General features: G+C 62.3%; 3 protein-coding genes across 4 annotated transcripts; 1 reads left to right on the top strand and 2 right to left on the bottom strand.

Annotated features, from left to right (window-relative positions):
• Xab2 (XPA binding protein 2) lies at positions 1–7931 on the bottom strand. The gene is made up of 19 exons (XM_005413180.1): positions 7828–7931; positions 6528–6676; positions 6125–6248; positions 5660–5857; positions 4870–5004; positions 4608–4772; positions 3490–3634; positions 3038–3189; positions 2844–2963; positions 2610–2741; positions 2399–2530; positions 2208–2321; positions 1418–1580; positions 1140–1330; positions 911–1033; positions 654–825; positions 366–495; positions 154–263; positions 1–76 (listed from the first exon to the last, which is right to left on the bottom strand). Exons 1-19 carry the CDS (start codon positions 7876–7878, stop codon positions 15–17), a joined length of 2568 nt encoding a protein of 855 aa, XP_005413237.1. The 5' UTR covers positions 7879–7931; the 3' UTR covers positions 1–14.
• Positions 7932–8026: 95 nt separating this feature from the next.
• On the top strand, positions 8027–9588 carry Pet100 (PET100 homolog). Its single transcript, XM_005413177.2, has 4 exons — positions 8027–8212; positions 8872–8958; positions 9124–9156; positions 9441–9588. The coding sequence occupies exons 1-4, from the start codon at positions 8186–8188 to the stop codon at positions 9522–9524; spliced, it is 231 nt and encodes a 76-aa protein (XP_005413234.1). The 5' UTR covers positions 8027–8185; the 3' UTR covers positions 9525–9588.
• On the bottom strand, positions 9558–13085 carry Pcp2 (Purkinje cell protein 2). Of its 2 annotated transcripts, XM_005413179.2 has the most exons (4): positions 10757–13080; positions 10539–10653; positions 10290–10414; positions 9558–9771 (listed from the first exon to the last, which is right to left on the bottom strand). In XM_005413179.2, the coding sequence occupies exons 1-4, from the start codon at positions 10757–10759 to the stop codon at positions 9652–9654; spliced, it is 363 nt and encodes a 120-aa protein (XP_005413236.1). In that variant the 5' UTR covers positions 10760–13080; the 3' UTR covers positions 9558–9651. The 2 variants fall into 2 exon arrangements, with proteins under 2 accessions (XP_005413236.1, XP_013364618.1); XM_013509164.1 differs by lacking the exon at positions 9558–9771 and having other exon boundaries at positions 9778–10414; positions 10757–13085.
• Between the last annotated feature and the right edge of the window lie 765 nt (positions 13086–13850).

The following is a 13850-nucleotide window of genomic DNA, read 5'->3' as shown; positions in this document are numbered from 1 at the left end:
GGGCGGGGAGGGGCTCAGTCCTCCTTCAGGCTCCCGAACACGGCGGCCGGCACGCTCTGCTGCTCCAGCCGGACCTCTGTGGGGAAGCGGGGAGAGGGTCACTCCCTGCCGGGGGCTGCCCCTGCCACACACCTCCACGGGGCCTCCACTGACCATTGGGCTCCAGGTCCATCTCATCCTCGTCCTCATCCTCCCCCAGCTGGATCTCGTCGGGGTTGGCCTGCTGGGCCAGCTCTGCCAGCTCGTCCCGGGACGCGTCGCTCCTGGGGGAGGGTGTGTGTCAACGGCCCGGGTTGGTGGGCCCCGCCAGCCACCCCTGCAATCCCCGCTTCCCCGGGCAGCCGCTGTCCTCCACCCGGCTTCACCTCACAAACAGGATCTTGCTCTGGGCCCGCGAGGGCTGGTCCCGCTCTGCCTCAGCTGCGAGCTGCTCTGCCCGCTGCTCCAGCAGCTTCATGTCATCCATGCCGCTCTGCCCGGGGGCCAGGTCGGACACTGAGGGGACAGAGAGGTCACACAGGGCGGCCCCTTCCCGGCACCTCGGACACCCTCCCTGCCCGGGGCGCCGGGACCCAGCAGGAGGGGCACAGTCGCGGTGGCGGAGCCGCAGGGCAAGGCCGGGGTGCGGGGAGCGCGCTGTCAGGGCGGCTCACCGGTGCCCGTGGCGCTGCCCGACACCTTGAGCATCTGCGAGGCCATGAAGTTGACCTGCGTGTTGTAGGTGGCCTGCACGCTGCGGCGGATGCGCAGCATCTCCCGGATGGTGTCCTCGTTGCCGTGCCGCACCTCGAAGTCCTTCCACGTCTGCCAGAAGGCCCCGGTCGTCTGCGGGGCGGGCGGGAGTGTGGTGTGGATGCCCGAGCTGCCGCGAGGCCCCCCAGCCCCGCCCCCACCCCGGGCGCAGCCCTACCCGCGGGTCACAGATCTGGGAGCAGAAGCTGTAGATGGCGCGGGCGCGGTCGATCTCGCCGAGCTTGCACTCCATGTCTGCGAAGCGCAGGCACATCTCGCGCGCATGCTCGTCCGACAGCACCTGGGCGCAGGGGGCGGGCAGCTGTGAGGGAGGGCAGCTTGAGGGTCCCCACGTGGCTAGCAGCCCTGGGATGGCAGGGCACTGCCTCCCGCCCCCATGCGGGCACCTCGATGGCCTTCTGATAGATGCCCCGCGTGTGAGTAACGCCATAGATCTCGGCGGCCCGCTTGATGTAGATGTTGAACATGTCATACTGCTGGGCGGGCTCCACGGCCCTGGTGGCGCGGTCGTACACCGCCATGGCGTGCCGGGCCAGGCCCCACTCCTCCTCCAGCTGCGCGTACAGCAGGTACAGGGCTGTGCGGGGGGGCGGGAGCAGAGGGGCCGGTTGGTCAGTCGCCCCGCCGTCCCCACGCCCCGGGGGCCCAGACCCTCCGTGCTCACTTTTGGCGTATTTGGGTGGGCAGCCGTCCAGCGCCTGCTCGAAGAGGTCCCGCGCCCGCTCCAGCTTGCGGCCTCCGTAGCGAGCGATGAATTTGGTCAGGTAGGTGCTCCAGATGTCAGACACGTTGGGCCACTTGAACAGCGAGATGCCACGCTCGTACGCCTGTGCCGGGGGCCGTGTGTGAGTGTGCGGGGACCACTGGCACGGGACGCCCTCGGTCAATGCCGCCGGGACACTGACCAGGCCCCTCCAGTGCAGCAGACAGCTCTTTTCCTGTCGCCCTCCCTGCCCCGTGGCGGCGCCCGTGGGCCCTCCCTGTCTGCCTCATCAGACCGCACCAGCCCCAAACCAACCTGGCCATGTGAAAGGCCCCTAGATCTGTAACCCGCGGGCAGTGTGGCAGGCAGTGGGTGAGGGTGGCCATTCCCACACTCCCAGCATCCTCTGCCAATGCATCCTAATACGTGGCACGTCAGGACTCAAGAGCCCCTCAGACGGGGCCATCAAGTTCAGCGAGGTCCCTAGAGGAGTCACTCGTGACCGAGTGAGGAGACCATGACAGGGCCACACAGGCAACTGCATGCAAACACAGTTGGTACAGGCGGATCTCAAGCCACCCCAAGGCCTGGGAAGGACCCCAGCCCAGTGACACTGTGCTCGGGGCTTCTGTGCTCGGGGCTTCTGGTCTCCTGCACGGAGATGTTAAATCTCAGCTGCTTGAATCACTGGCTCTGGGACATGCGCGTCTCACGGGCAAGCCCGGGCACTGCGTCTGCGCCTGCCCCTCACCTTGAAGCTCTCCTCGAAGTACTTATGCTCCTCCAGGAACATGGCATAGTTGATGATGATCTGGGGCGTGGCGATGCGCAGGTCCAGGATGCGGTCGTACACAGCCTTTGTGGACTGTGGGGACAGGGGCGGACAGGTTGGGGCATGTTCGGGGCTGGCCAGGGGCCTGTGCCTCCCCGACGGCAGCTCACCTGGAAGGTGCCCAGGCTCTCCTCCAGGTCGGCAAGCATGGACCACACCTTCAGCGACTTGTACACGCGGTTCTGAACGGGTTCCGAGCCGTCGAAGTACTCGGCCCGGCGAGCGGGCAGCGCTGTGGCCTTCTGCAGCGGGTGGGGAGGCGCTCGGGCCGGCCCTCAAACCCCGCCCCCACGGCCCGCCCCCTCCCGGGCCTGTTCTCACCCGCAGCTGCCGCAAGGCCTCGTCGTAGTTCTCGTGCCGCAGCTCCAGCTCCCCGCACTGGCACCACACACTCGCCAGGTCGTCCACCTGCTTGAAGTTCACCTTGGTGGCCTTCTCCAGGATGACGCGGGCCTGCGGGGGTGGCGGAGGCCAGGCTGGGACCGTGTGGCACGCAGGCTCCACACTGGGCACACACACAAGTGACTGTCTCACACACACTAGCACGGCACTCACGTCGTCCAGCTGCCCGTTGTCCTCGTAAAACTTGGCGAATGCCACCCACAGGGTGTGGGGCTTGCCCGTGGCCTTGAAGGGGTCCACGGTCTGCACAGCTTCCGTGTAGGTGTTGATGATCTGGGGGAGGCCTGAGGTCAGGCGGGGAGCCCAGGGCTGCGGAGGGCGGGTGAGGCCGGGCGCCCGTCGCTCACCTCCCGGGGGCGGCCCTGGTGCAGGGCCGCGCGCTTGTGCCACTCGTGCACGTGGTGCGGGTTCTGGCGCAGCAGCACGCTGTTGAGCAGCAGAGGCCGCCGGCTGATGAGCTGCTCGAAGCGGGCCAGGCGCAGCTCCAGGTCCACGTCATCTGAGGGCCGAGGCCGCGCGTGTGAGGGCTGGCGTGGGGGTGGGCGCTGCCCCGCTGTGTGGCCTCCTCTGCCCTCCACCGCCCTCCCCGCCCAGCCCAGTGCTCTGGGGCTTGGAGACTCCGGCTGACCACGCTGGACCCAGCCCTGCCCCAGGCACTGCCCCATCCCGCTGCCCTCCCAGCCCGGTCCACCCGGCTCCGAGCCGAGCCTGAGAAGCAGCTCGTCTCAGCTGCTCCAGCCCCAGCCCCGCTGCCTTCCCCCTCCCGTCCCGCCCTCGCCGCCCCTCCCAGCGCGCTCACCCTCCTCCTCGCGCCCCAGCTCCGAGGCGGTCTCCATCTTGGCCGCAATCATGCTCTCCTCGAACTGGGCGTAGCTGTCGAACACCTGCGTGAAGTCCCGGACGGTCATCACGGTGCGGATGGCCTCCTCATACACGTCCCGGGCCTGCGGGGACAGCGGTGCTGAGGGAAGCGACGATGGGTGGCTGGGCAGAGGCGTGTAAGCCCAGACACGGACATAGGACACAGCGGGGCTCTCGGCCCGGCTCCCAAACCAGTGTCCCTTTGGGGTCTCTGCAGGGCGCCCCCAGCACTGGCAGGCTCTGAGTAGTGACCTCCACACCGTGGGGTGGAGCCTGGTGCTCCCAAGCTGATCCGGGAAGGCTCGGGCTTCCTTGGTCACCCAGGAGGGATAGCCTTTGTGCAGAGTGACCTCAAAGTCCAACGAAGACACCCGCACAGAGCACTCGGCACCCCGTAAGGCCCAGGTGACCAATGACAACGCGGCCCCCACAGGTCCACCAGGCGGAACCGCTGAATTCAGCTCATTTGTGGAGCTCCATCTTTGCTCTGAAGCCCCATGCCCGCCTGACCCCTTCTGCAGCTCACGTCGTCCCAGCAACCAGCGAGCACAGCCTCCTCCATCCCTACCCCGTCAGCGCCGGCTCCGCAGCCTGTCACCCCAACTGCTCCCGTCCCGCTCCCACCTTCCCGAGGCTGCAGTGGCCCCCGCCAGCCTTCTGGTGACTCCCAAGGCCCTGCCCGCTGCCCGGTCCCAAGCTTGCCACTCCCCTGCCCAACGAGCAGAGCAAGATGGCGAGGGCAGCCACACTCACGCTGCCGTCTCACGTCCCGCTCCATCACCGTGCCGGGCCCTCCCCTGAGAGAGCACGGTCACCCTTGCTTCCTACTGGGGACACCCAGGCTTATGAAGTCAAGGCCACACGGCCAGGTGGGGACATCCACATCCAGAACCCAAGTCTGGCTTCCCCTCAGATGTGCGTGCCCTCACTGTCGGGGGGCACGCGTGCGTCACAGAGTGCAGCTGTGCATGTGTTCTGGCCACCCACGCCACGAGGGAGGGGTCCCCTGGGTGTTGGGGGGGTCCGGTCCTATAACAGGCCCAGGTGCCCGCGCACCTTCTCGAAGTGGCCGCTGCGGATGTAGTAGTCGGCCAGCGAGCACCAGAGCTTGCCCAGCTGGTCGGTGAAGCGGGTGAGGCCGCCGCGGATGATGGCGTCCACGTTGAGGGACTGCACCTTGTCCGGGTTCTGGGAGATGAGGTCGCACAGCTCGTGCCACAGCTGCAGGGGACAAGGGCGGGGAGTGAGGGCGGCTCAGCTGGGTCCTGGAGGGAGGCGCCCTGCCGCCAGGCCCCGCCCCCGCCCCCCGCGGGCTCACCTGGTAGTTGGACTTGCCGGCCTTGGACACGAAGCGCTCATCATTCACCACGGTGGCCAGGCGCTGCGCGGCCTCATCCAGCCGGTCGCTGGACTTGAGGTACTCGATGTACTCCTCAGCGCTCTCGGGACTCAGCTGGGGACCCAGCGAGGCCACCAGAGGTTACTGGGGGTGCAGGGCCACTGTTTCCTCCCGCCTCTGTGGCTCTGGGCCTCCTGCCACCCACCCACCTCTGGCTGTCCCACAGCCAGCCTCAGCCCCAGCGTGGTCCAGCCTGGGCATAGGTCCAGCGCGGTCCAGGCTGGTCCCACCTCGGCCCTGCTGGCTTAACCCTGATCGTTCCTGCTCAGACTCTGATGCTCCGGCCTGTACAGCAAGGCCTCACTTCTGTCCCCACCTGAAGAGCACCTGCCAAGGCTGTCACCATGCACAGCAGATGCTGGGAGTCTGCAGAGAGGGTGCCCTGCCCGTTGCAGCTCTACCCCCCACCTGCCTGCTGCACCTTCCCACCACTCCGCCCTCCCGCTCCCAGCCTCACCGCGGCTGTGGCTCATGTGACTGCCTTATTCACACCGTCCCCGGCACCCATCTCTGTCCACGCCTTATGTGAAGTGGGTGTCAGCCCACCACATGGGAAATAGAGGAACGGATCACAGACGGAAGCTACGTGCCTGCGGGAGCCCTCTCCTCGCGTCCTGTCTGTCAGGTCCATCCCGCCCAGGGCTCGTGCCCCAGTGTGCCAGGGTGGGAAGGCTCCGAGCTCAGGACCTGGCACACCGGAGGGACTCACCTTGAGGAAGCGCCGGTAGCCCCGCACAGCTGTCTCGGGCAGTGGGTGGGAACGCAGGAAGCGCAGGTACAGGGGCCAGATTCGCGAGTGCTGTGTGATAGGCAGTGCCCGCAGGGCCCGGTCAAAGGTGCGGCGAGTGTGTGTGACCCGTCCTTGGTCCATCAGGAACTGGCAATAATCTAGCCATAGACGGGGCATCTGGAAGGGCAGGAAGAGAAAGCCAGCTCTGAGCCACATGCCCCACAACCCGGCCACCGACACCACATGTCTTATGGCCGAGCCGCACCAGGGCATAACCTCAGCCGTGCTCACAACTCCCAGTTCCAGGACTGAGGCCACCCCCACGGCTGGCACCCACAAGCAAGAGGACTCCGGTCCTCCATCCCTCCTGTGCTGAGCCCAGCCCTGCTCCGCTCAGGTCCGTGCACTCCTGAGCCCCACTCCTCCCCCAGTCCCGCTCCTCACCTTGTGCATAAACACAAAGGCTCTCTCGTGGCAGTTATTGACATCTTCGTACGCAGGGTCGGTCACGCAGCGATGCTTCACCTGCGCCCGGCGCGCCTTCAGGTAGCGGTACCAGAGTTTGTAACTGAGGTATAGAAGGAGACAGGGGACAGACACTGAGGCCACAGATCCCCGGGACCTTTCTCCCTGCCCCAGGAGAAAGGTTCTGGAGGGGGAACCTTTCTCGGGCGGGGACAAACGGACTGAGGAGGTCTAAGTGTCAAGAAGAGAAAGGACTAGGACATCTGGAAAGTGTGGCCATCGGGTGACAGAATACACAGCACTCACACCATGCCTACTTGCCAATTCTATTTTGACTGGATGGGGCAGGGGCTTGTGGGCAGAGAGCAAGACAGACACCCACCTACAGGGCAGCAGCTTGAGTGCCCGCTCGTACAGCTGATTGAGCCTAGGCTTCGGAGCCCCCTGCTTGAACTCGATGTAGCGGAGCCAGCACTTAACTGAGAACTGGTTCCGCATGATTTCCTCTTCATAGGGAAGGTCCTCTTCCTCCTGCCAGGACCAAGGGAGGAGGAGAATGAAAACACATCCTCGGAGGCTAAGCTCACCCATTCCTGGAGTCCAGGTCCAAATTCCAGACTTACAGTCCCAGCCCGGACCACACTGCTCACTGTGGAAGCGAGGTCACCAGACAACCAGAAATTGGGATGCTGGTTGGAACGTTTGCAGCTATCATTCACCTTCCCAGAACCTGACTCAGCTAGACCTCTCAGTGGGTACTGGTGCTGAGTCAGATGAGGCCATTGCTCAGACGTCAGGCTTTGGCCCTCCAAACCCCACCATCCACTCTCAGGGTTAGGTCGACAGGCTCCTTAGACACCAGGGCCCTACCGCCTCACAACACACCTCTTCCCACCTACCAGGTCTTTGGCTCCTCAGGCCCCCACTGTCACTGCCCGACCCATCTTCACCCCAGGCCCGGGTGACACTTAGGTCCAGACACCAAACTGCTGACCTCTCTGGATCTCACTAGCCAGAATGTAGCTCAACTCTGTCCTAGAACCTGGACGGTAGTCCTTATCTCAGAAGGACAGGTTTGAGCCAGGTATAGAACTCTTAACCCTGCACACCACGAATCTGATGAAAATACCAGGCCTCTACTTAAGCTCCTTCGAGGATACTGTCCGCCGCCTGACAAACCTCACATCAGCAGGTCTTTCCCTCACACTCCAGGGTGCTTTACCTCCTAAAGCCCTGAGACAGCCCGGGACACTAAGGGTTGACTCCGAAATCGTAATGCTCCGCATCAGACCTAAGCCGCCGTGCAGAACACCCGCCTCTAAATCGGAGTCCTGACCTAGTCACCATGCGGGCGCTGCCAGCACCAGTTCTTTATCTGCCAAGATCCAGTTGTGCGATTTCCTTTCACACCTCTTCCCCAGCTTCCGTCCAGGGACGAGACATCACCCCCGTAACCTCGACAGCACCTCTTTACTCGGGCCACCGCTTCCGAGACCCGATCTTTACTTCTGGTCAGCCCGGTGTGAACATCACCTGCTGGCCTCCGGGCCTTCAGAGTGCCCCAGAGGTTGGGCAGGCAGTTTTGGCCTATACTCCTCGGGCGACGAGGGTCCGATCTCCCACAGCACCCAGGTCTCTCGATTCCCCCACGCAGGCCATCGCTGGCCCCACTGCGGACTCACAAAGACAAGGTCCGGCCGCTCGGCCCGCGAAATGCGCGCCATCACCACCATTTTCCTGGTCCACCGGGTACAGGCAAGCGTCCCTTACTTATGACGTTTGCCCTTGAAGGCCCGCCCCCCCGTGACACACCCGTTTTTTATTGGCTGCATTCTCCTGACAGCGCGACGAGCGTTGTTGACTTTCGGGTAGACGACACCAGCGACCGGAACTAGAGAAGTGGCGCCCTAAGATTGAGTCAATATGGAGCTTGTGGACCAATCACATTTAACACTGGCTCCCGCGAAGGACCAATGAGTTGCTGTCTTGTTGGAAGGTCAACTTTGGGCGGAAGTGTCTCTGTATCCTGAGAGAAGCGAGATGGGAGTGAAGCTGGAGGTGTTTCGGGTCTGTGGAGCACAAGAGTGGGTTGGGTGGCTGGGCTGGAGAGCTTGGATTTAAGAATGAGACTATGAAAAGGAGTGAATACAAACAGAGAGATCTCCGGAGAGAAAGCCCTTGAGATTTGCGAAACCCAGCGGAGAGAGCTCTAGGTTGTGGGAGGTGGGAGTGGAACGTCTGGCTTTGGGGAATCCAAAAGGTCCTGTCTGAGTTAGGGCGTCAGAGAGGTGTGAACTACGGAGAGGGCTGAAGTGGCACCCTTGAGATCGCGGGGAAGCCCTCGAGCTCAGAGTGGGCGGGTGTGTCTTTGATGGAGAGACTGCAAGAATTAGGGGAGTAGGTTTGAAGAATGCGGCCTCAGGGTGGGCTGGGGGCGGGGTACTCCCGGGATCTGATGGGGGGAGGTCGAGGTGGTAGTGGTAATGAGGTTAAGGAGATGTCTTTGTAATAGATGCTCTTATGCTGCTGGGGCCGCGCGTGCCCCCCCGTGTGTGTGTGTGTGTTTCTTGGATATTCACATGGGCTCACAGGATTATGGGGACTGGAAGAACAGGTGGCACTTTTGGGTTTAGCGGGAGGAGGTCCTGTGGGCTCTGAGCAGCCTCTTAGTGTCGCTGGGGTGGTGGCAGCACCAGGCTTTGCTCATGTACCTGCCGGTTTTGCAGATGACAGTGTACCTCACTTTCCCTGTGGCTATGTTCTGGATCTCCAATCAGGCCGAGTGGTTTGAGAGTTACGTCATCCAGCGCAAGGTGGGCATAAGGACAGTGGTCCCAGATTCATTTTAGGGGGTGGGGCTGGAGGTGGAGCATCAGCCTGCTGGGAACCATTGTTTGCTGTCATGAAGCAACCCTGCCCTGGGTATGGGGTGCTGGAGGTTCCTGGCTTGTGTCCCAGTTGTGTCTTTGTCCCCACAGAGGGAGCTATGGCCGCCTGAGAAGGAGGGCCAGGTAAGAATCTCTTTTTCCTCCTACCAGAGGAACAGAGGGTGTTGGGTAACTGTGGGGTCTAATGAAAGTTATACATTAGAATGGAGCACAGAGGGGCATATCGTTTCCCTGTTGCCTTCTCCATGAAGGATCAAGCTGATCCCACTTGGATGCTGGTTGTCACTGGCACGGGGCTCCCAGTGTAGACACTGACCTCTGAAGCACGGGCGGGTTGGCAGGAGAGGGACAAGGCCCTGAGGTGTGTGCCCCACCTTCCTTCCTGTTCCACTCCCTTCCCACCCTAGCGCCAAGAGCTAGAAGAGTTCAAAGAGAAGATGCGGAAGCAGCGGGAGGAGAGGCTCCTTCGTGCTGCCCAGCAGAGCTCCTGAGACCGCCAAGCATTTTAATCCAGTCCCTCTGCCCACGAAATAACACAGACTCAGTTTCTTGGTGCTCCTGCAAGTGTTTTATTTTCTGCTTTCGGGGGCCCAGTGGAGCCCAGGACGGTGCGGACCCTCAAGGGGCCTGTGTCTGGGGCTGGGGGCTGCTGTTCCTGCGGAAGCTGAGTGAAGCGGGGTCCTGGGGGGTGAGCAGGGGCTGCGGGCTGAGCGTCCCAGCTCGTTTCTGCACCCCATCCTGTGGATAGAGAGGGGTTCGTGGGGTAGAGAGACCAGGAGCAGTGCAGGGCAGAGGTGACGCCGACAGTGGGGGAATCCACGGCTCACCTCCTGTCAGGTGCCTGGCCTCTTTGTCCCCATAAAGCATTCTCCCATGTTTACCTTAATTATCTGCCGCTAGGGTAGAGTTTGGGAGTGAGGTGGTAGGTCTTGAGGCTCTTACCTGGGTCTGGATGAGAACCCAGGCCGGGTATGGGTTAGTGGAGTGTGGATGTGCCCAGCCGGTGCGGGCTCGTGCATGCCCTCCCTGAGGCTGCTGCTCCTGGAAGGGGGCCTGTTTTCTCCCCTTGACCTCCCCCAAACCCTCAGATGTAGGTAGGGAGCAGGACCCACGAGTTCCATAGCTCTGACCCTAGTATGAGTCCTGCACGGCAGAAAATGGCGGACAGAGGAGGAGGTAGGGACCCGTTCCCTCCTGGCTGCAAACAGAACTGGGTCCTGGAGCGTAGCGTGGCAGGTGTTTCCAGCCTCCCCTACCTTGGTGCCAATGGGCTGGAAGCCAGGCAGGGCGCTGACCGTCACTCGCTGGTCATCCATGCGGCGGCCCTGGGTGCTGGCCAGCATGTCCATGAGATTGTCCATCTCGGGCGCTGGGCCACCTTCTGCGTGCAGCGGAGTCGTGTGGGCACGGTCAGCTTCCCTACCCTCTGCTCCCCGCCCACAGGCCCCCGAGTACCCCGGTGGCCCTGTCCCATTCACCCCCAGCATGCCCGTGCCCAGGCTCACGGCTCTCTGGGGTCTGTCCTGGCGCAGCCTGCAGCGAGCAGCGCTGTTCCTCCATGCGGTCGCCCTGCACGTGGCTCAGCAGGTTGAAGAAGCCCTCCTGGTCTGGCGAGCCCGCCTGGGGACAGGTACGCTCGGTCTGTGTGGGGAGCCTCCCCGCGCTCCCGGCAGCGGCTCCCACCCTCGCCCTGGGGCTGCCCTCCGGCCCCCTCGGCTCTCACCATGTCCTCGCGAATGCACCGCTCTGCAGAGCTGCTTCAGAATGAGACCTGAGTCCGCTTCCCCGTCCTGGCCCCCAGCCCCAGGGGCTCTGGCCGGCAGCACCACTTCACGTGGTGCCACCTCAGGGGACACTGTGTTCCACAGCATCCCGCTGTCCTAGATTGGGGCCTGGCTAGGGGTAGCCCGGGGGCTGGGACACTGACCGCGGAAACCGCCTCTAAGTGCCTGCACCTGCCACCTCCTGGGGTCGGCACCAAGAGCCCTACCCTGTGCCCCGGGGCAGGGGCTGGGCACGCAGACCCTCTACCCACCAGCACATCCCTGCGGTGGCAACTGGGTCAGGAGACCCCGGAGACTTGATTGCTAATTAGGTGCCCTACAAATTAACTCGTCCTGTCAGTCACGGGCTCTGAGGGCTCCAGAAGCGCAGGTGGGTGGGAGCGGGGCCGCTTACCTTGCCCGGCGGGGACAAGCCCCCCTCCTGTCCATTCTCGTCCTGTTCCGCCATTGTCCCTCCCCTGGGCTCCATCTACTTTCCTGCTGGCTTCTGCCCCGGCCCCTCACGAGCAAGGGCCTTTTAAACAGCCCGCATGTGGGGGGGTGCATACCCACTCGCACCCCAAATCCTCTGCTCATGCCCCATCTGCTCCCACCCAAGCTTAAGCCCCATAAAGATGATCCTGATAATTGTTCGCCCAGACGATGCCAGGCCTGGTGTGGGGGTGGGGGCGGGGCGCCCTGGGTTTGGACCTTCCTGGGCCCTGCAGAATTCACCGACCACAAGGACGCAGTTGAGGTGTGGAAGAAGCCAGGCCAACCGGGCACGGTGAGTCTGCAGCTCACACCCACGCACCAGCCAGCCTGCCAGCCCCTCCGCCCCTGCCCCTGTGGCTTCCCGCTGCTGGAAGGCAGTTGCCATCTGCAGGGGGGCGTGGAGGAGCAAGCTGGAGCCCAGGAGCCCTGTCTGTCCCCGCTCCTTGGGAAGACAATGGCAAATGGAGCCCCAGCTCTGTCTCCCGGGCTGGAGCTGATTCCAAGGAGCCTCCTGGCCACCCCGGGGTCCGGCTGCCCTGCCCAGGTCCCAGGATGATAAAATCTGGGCTCTCCTGCTCACCCGCCACCCAAGTGGCAGCTTGAGCGGTTTCTGATCCATCGGCACCCCAGCCCTGAGTGAGCACGGGAGGAGAGGAGCCCCTGCCCTCCCACCGAGCAGCTGCGGCTCTGTCAGCACTGTAGGAGCCCTGCTCCCGCCCCAGGAGGCCTCTGGAAACCAGCTGTGACTGCCACCACCACTGCCGGCAGGCCCCATCCGCTCACACACCCTCCGTGGACAGCACAGTGTCCTGCTTCTGACGTGGTGTCCCTGGGGACTGCCAGGACCCGCACCACAAACTGGGTGGCTCAGAGCAACACAGGTTTAGCATTTCAACGTTCTGGGGGCCACAGGTCTGACATAAGGTGCAGCGCGGCTGTGCTTATTGCTTGAGACTTGTTGCTTTCAGGGTCCTTCCTCACCCCTCTCCATCTTCTGGTGGCTGCCTGCTGTCCTCGCTGGCCCTTGGCTTGTGGCTATAGCACTTCAGTCTCTGTCCGTGTGGTCACATGGCCTCCGTATGTGTCCTTGTCTGCATCAGCCCCCTCCTCCTTTTTTGAGGTACTGAGGATTCAATACAGGGATGTTCTACCACTGATCTGTATCCTCCTGACTGCTGGGATTACAGGTGTGTGCCACCATGCCTGGCTATTATTTTATTTTGAGACAGGGTCTTGCCCTCTAGATTGCCCAGAAAGGCCTTAAACTCAGAGGAGGTGGGATTGCAGGCATGCACTGCCACACGCAGCCGTAAGGCCATCTCATGGGGACACCAGTCATCTTGGAGGAGGGGCTCGCTCTCCTCTACTATGGCCTCATTAACTAATTTCATCTCTGATGACCCTATTTCCAAAAAAAGGTTACACTGAGGTACTGGGGATTAGAACTGTGGCATATATGGGGGTGTTTCCTGGCACCAGGGAACACGGCCCGTAACGCTGGAAGACCCTGGTCACCGCCCTTGAGTATAGTGGGGGGTGGAGGTCCTATGGACTCACCCGTAGGGTCAGGCAGAAATGGAGGCAGTTCTAGGTGCCTGCTTTCCACCTCCAACCCACCTCCCTGCTGCCTCTGTTCTGTCTCACAAAATAAAAGAAGGATTAGGGATGAAGCTCAATGCAAATGGCCTGGATTCAGTCCCTAGTATTGCATTTTTTAAAAAAAGGAACAGGCCCAAACTCCCATCTCGGGTAGCCAGCCATCCTGGCTAGCCTGGGACTGTCATAGAGGCCTGGCAGAAGCGATTCTTTCCTACCCCCCGGTCGTGCTCTGTGAGTGGCCAGGCCTTCTGTTCTTATTCCTGTATGAGCAGCACCTGGAAGACACTTGTTTTTGGTGGTGCTGGGAATTGAATCCAGGCCCTCGACCTTGCACGGCCAGTGCTCTACCAGTGAGCTCCGATCCCAGCCCTGGAAGTTAATAATCACGGGCAAGTGAAGGATCAAGTTGAGACAAGCAGTATTCTCTGCACTCACACACATCACCTACTAGGTCTAAGACCTTATTTGAGTTCTGCTGTAATTGTACCTTCTAGGTGACAGGGCACCAGCCCACCCCTTTGCTCAGAGACTATAGGAGCAAGCCCTGAAGTTCTGTATCAAGTGTGACTTTTTTTTTTTTAAATGCTGGGGATTGGACTCATGCTAGGCAGGCCATTGAGCTACATCCTTAGCTCCTTTTAAATTTAATTTTGAGACAGAGAGTCTGGCCAGGTTGCTCAGGCTGGCCTCGAACTTGGAATCTTCCTCCTTCAGGCTCCTGAGAAGCTGGGATTGTAGGTATGCGCCGCCACGCCCGGCTGTACTGTATCTCTGAGTTGGTCAGTGTGGTTCACACAGGCTGGTTCTTCTGCTGGTAAACCTTGAGGGTACAGAGGCAAGCGGGTCACCGTCCCTGGCGTGGGAGGGACGCCGTGCGCAGCTGCGCGGAGACGTCCGCCCGCCGGCCCCGCGCGGGACACGACCTTCCCCGCCGGAGACCCGGAGGGGGAGGGGCCAGGT

Source organism: Chinchilla lanigera, unplaced genomic scaffold, assembly GCF_000276665.1.
Source record: "Chinchilla lanigera isolate Chin_1 unplaced genomic scaffold, ChiLan1.0 scaffold00162, whole genome shotgun sequence".
Taxonomy (NCBI): Eukaryota; Metazoa; Chordata; class Mammalia; order Rodentia; family Chinchillidae; genus Chinchilla; species Chinchilla lanigera.
Note: the sequence above shows the minus strand (reverse complement) of the source record. Positions and strands in the feature narration are given on the sequence as shown.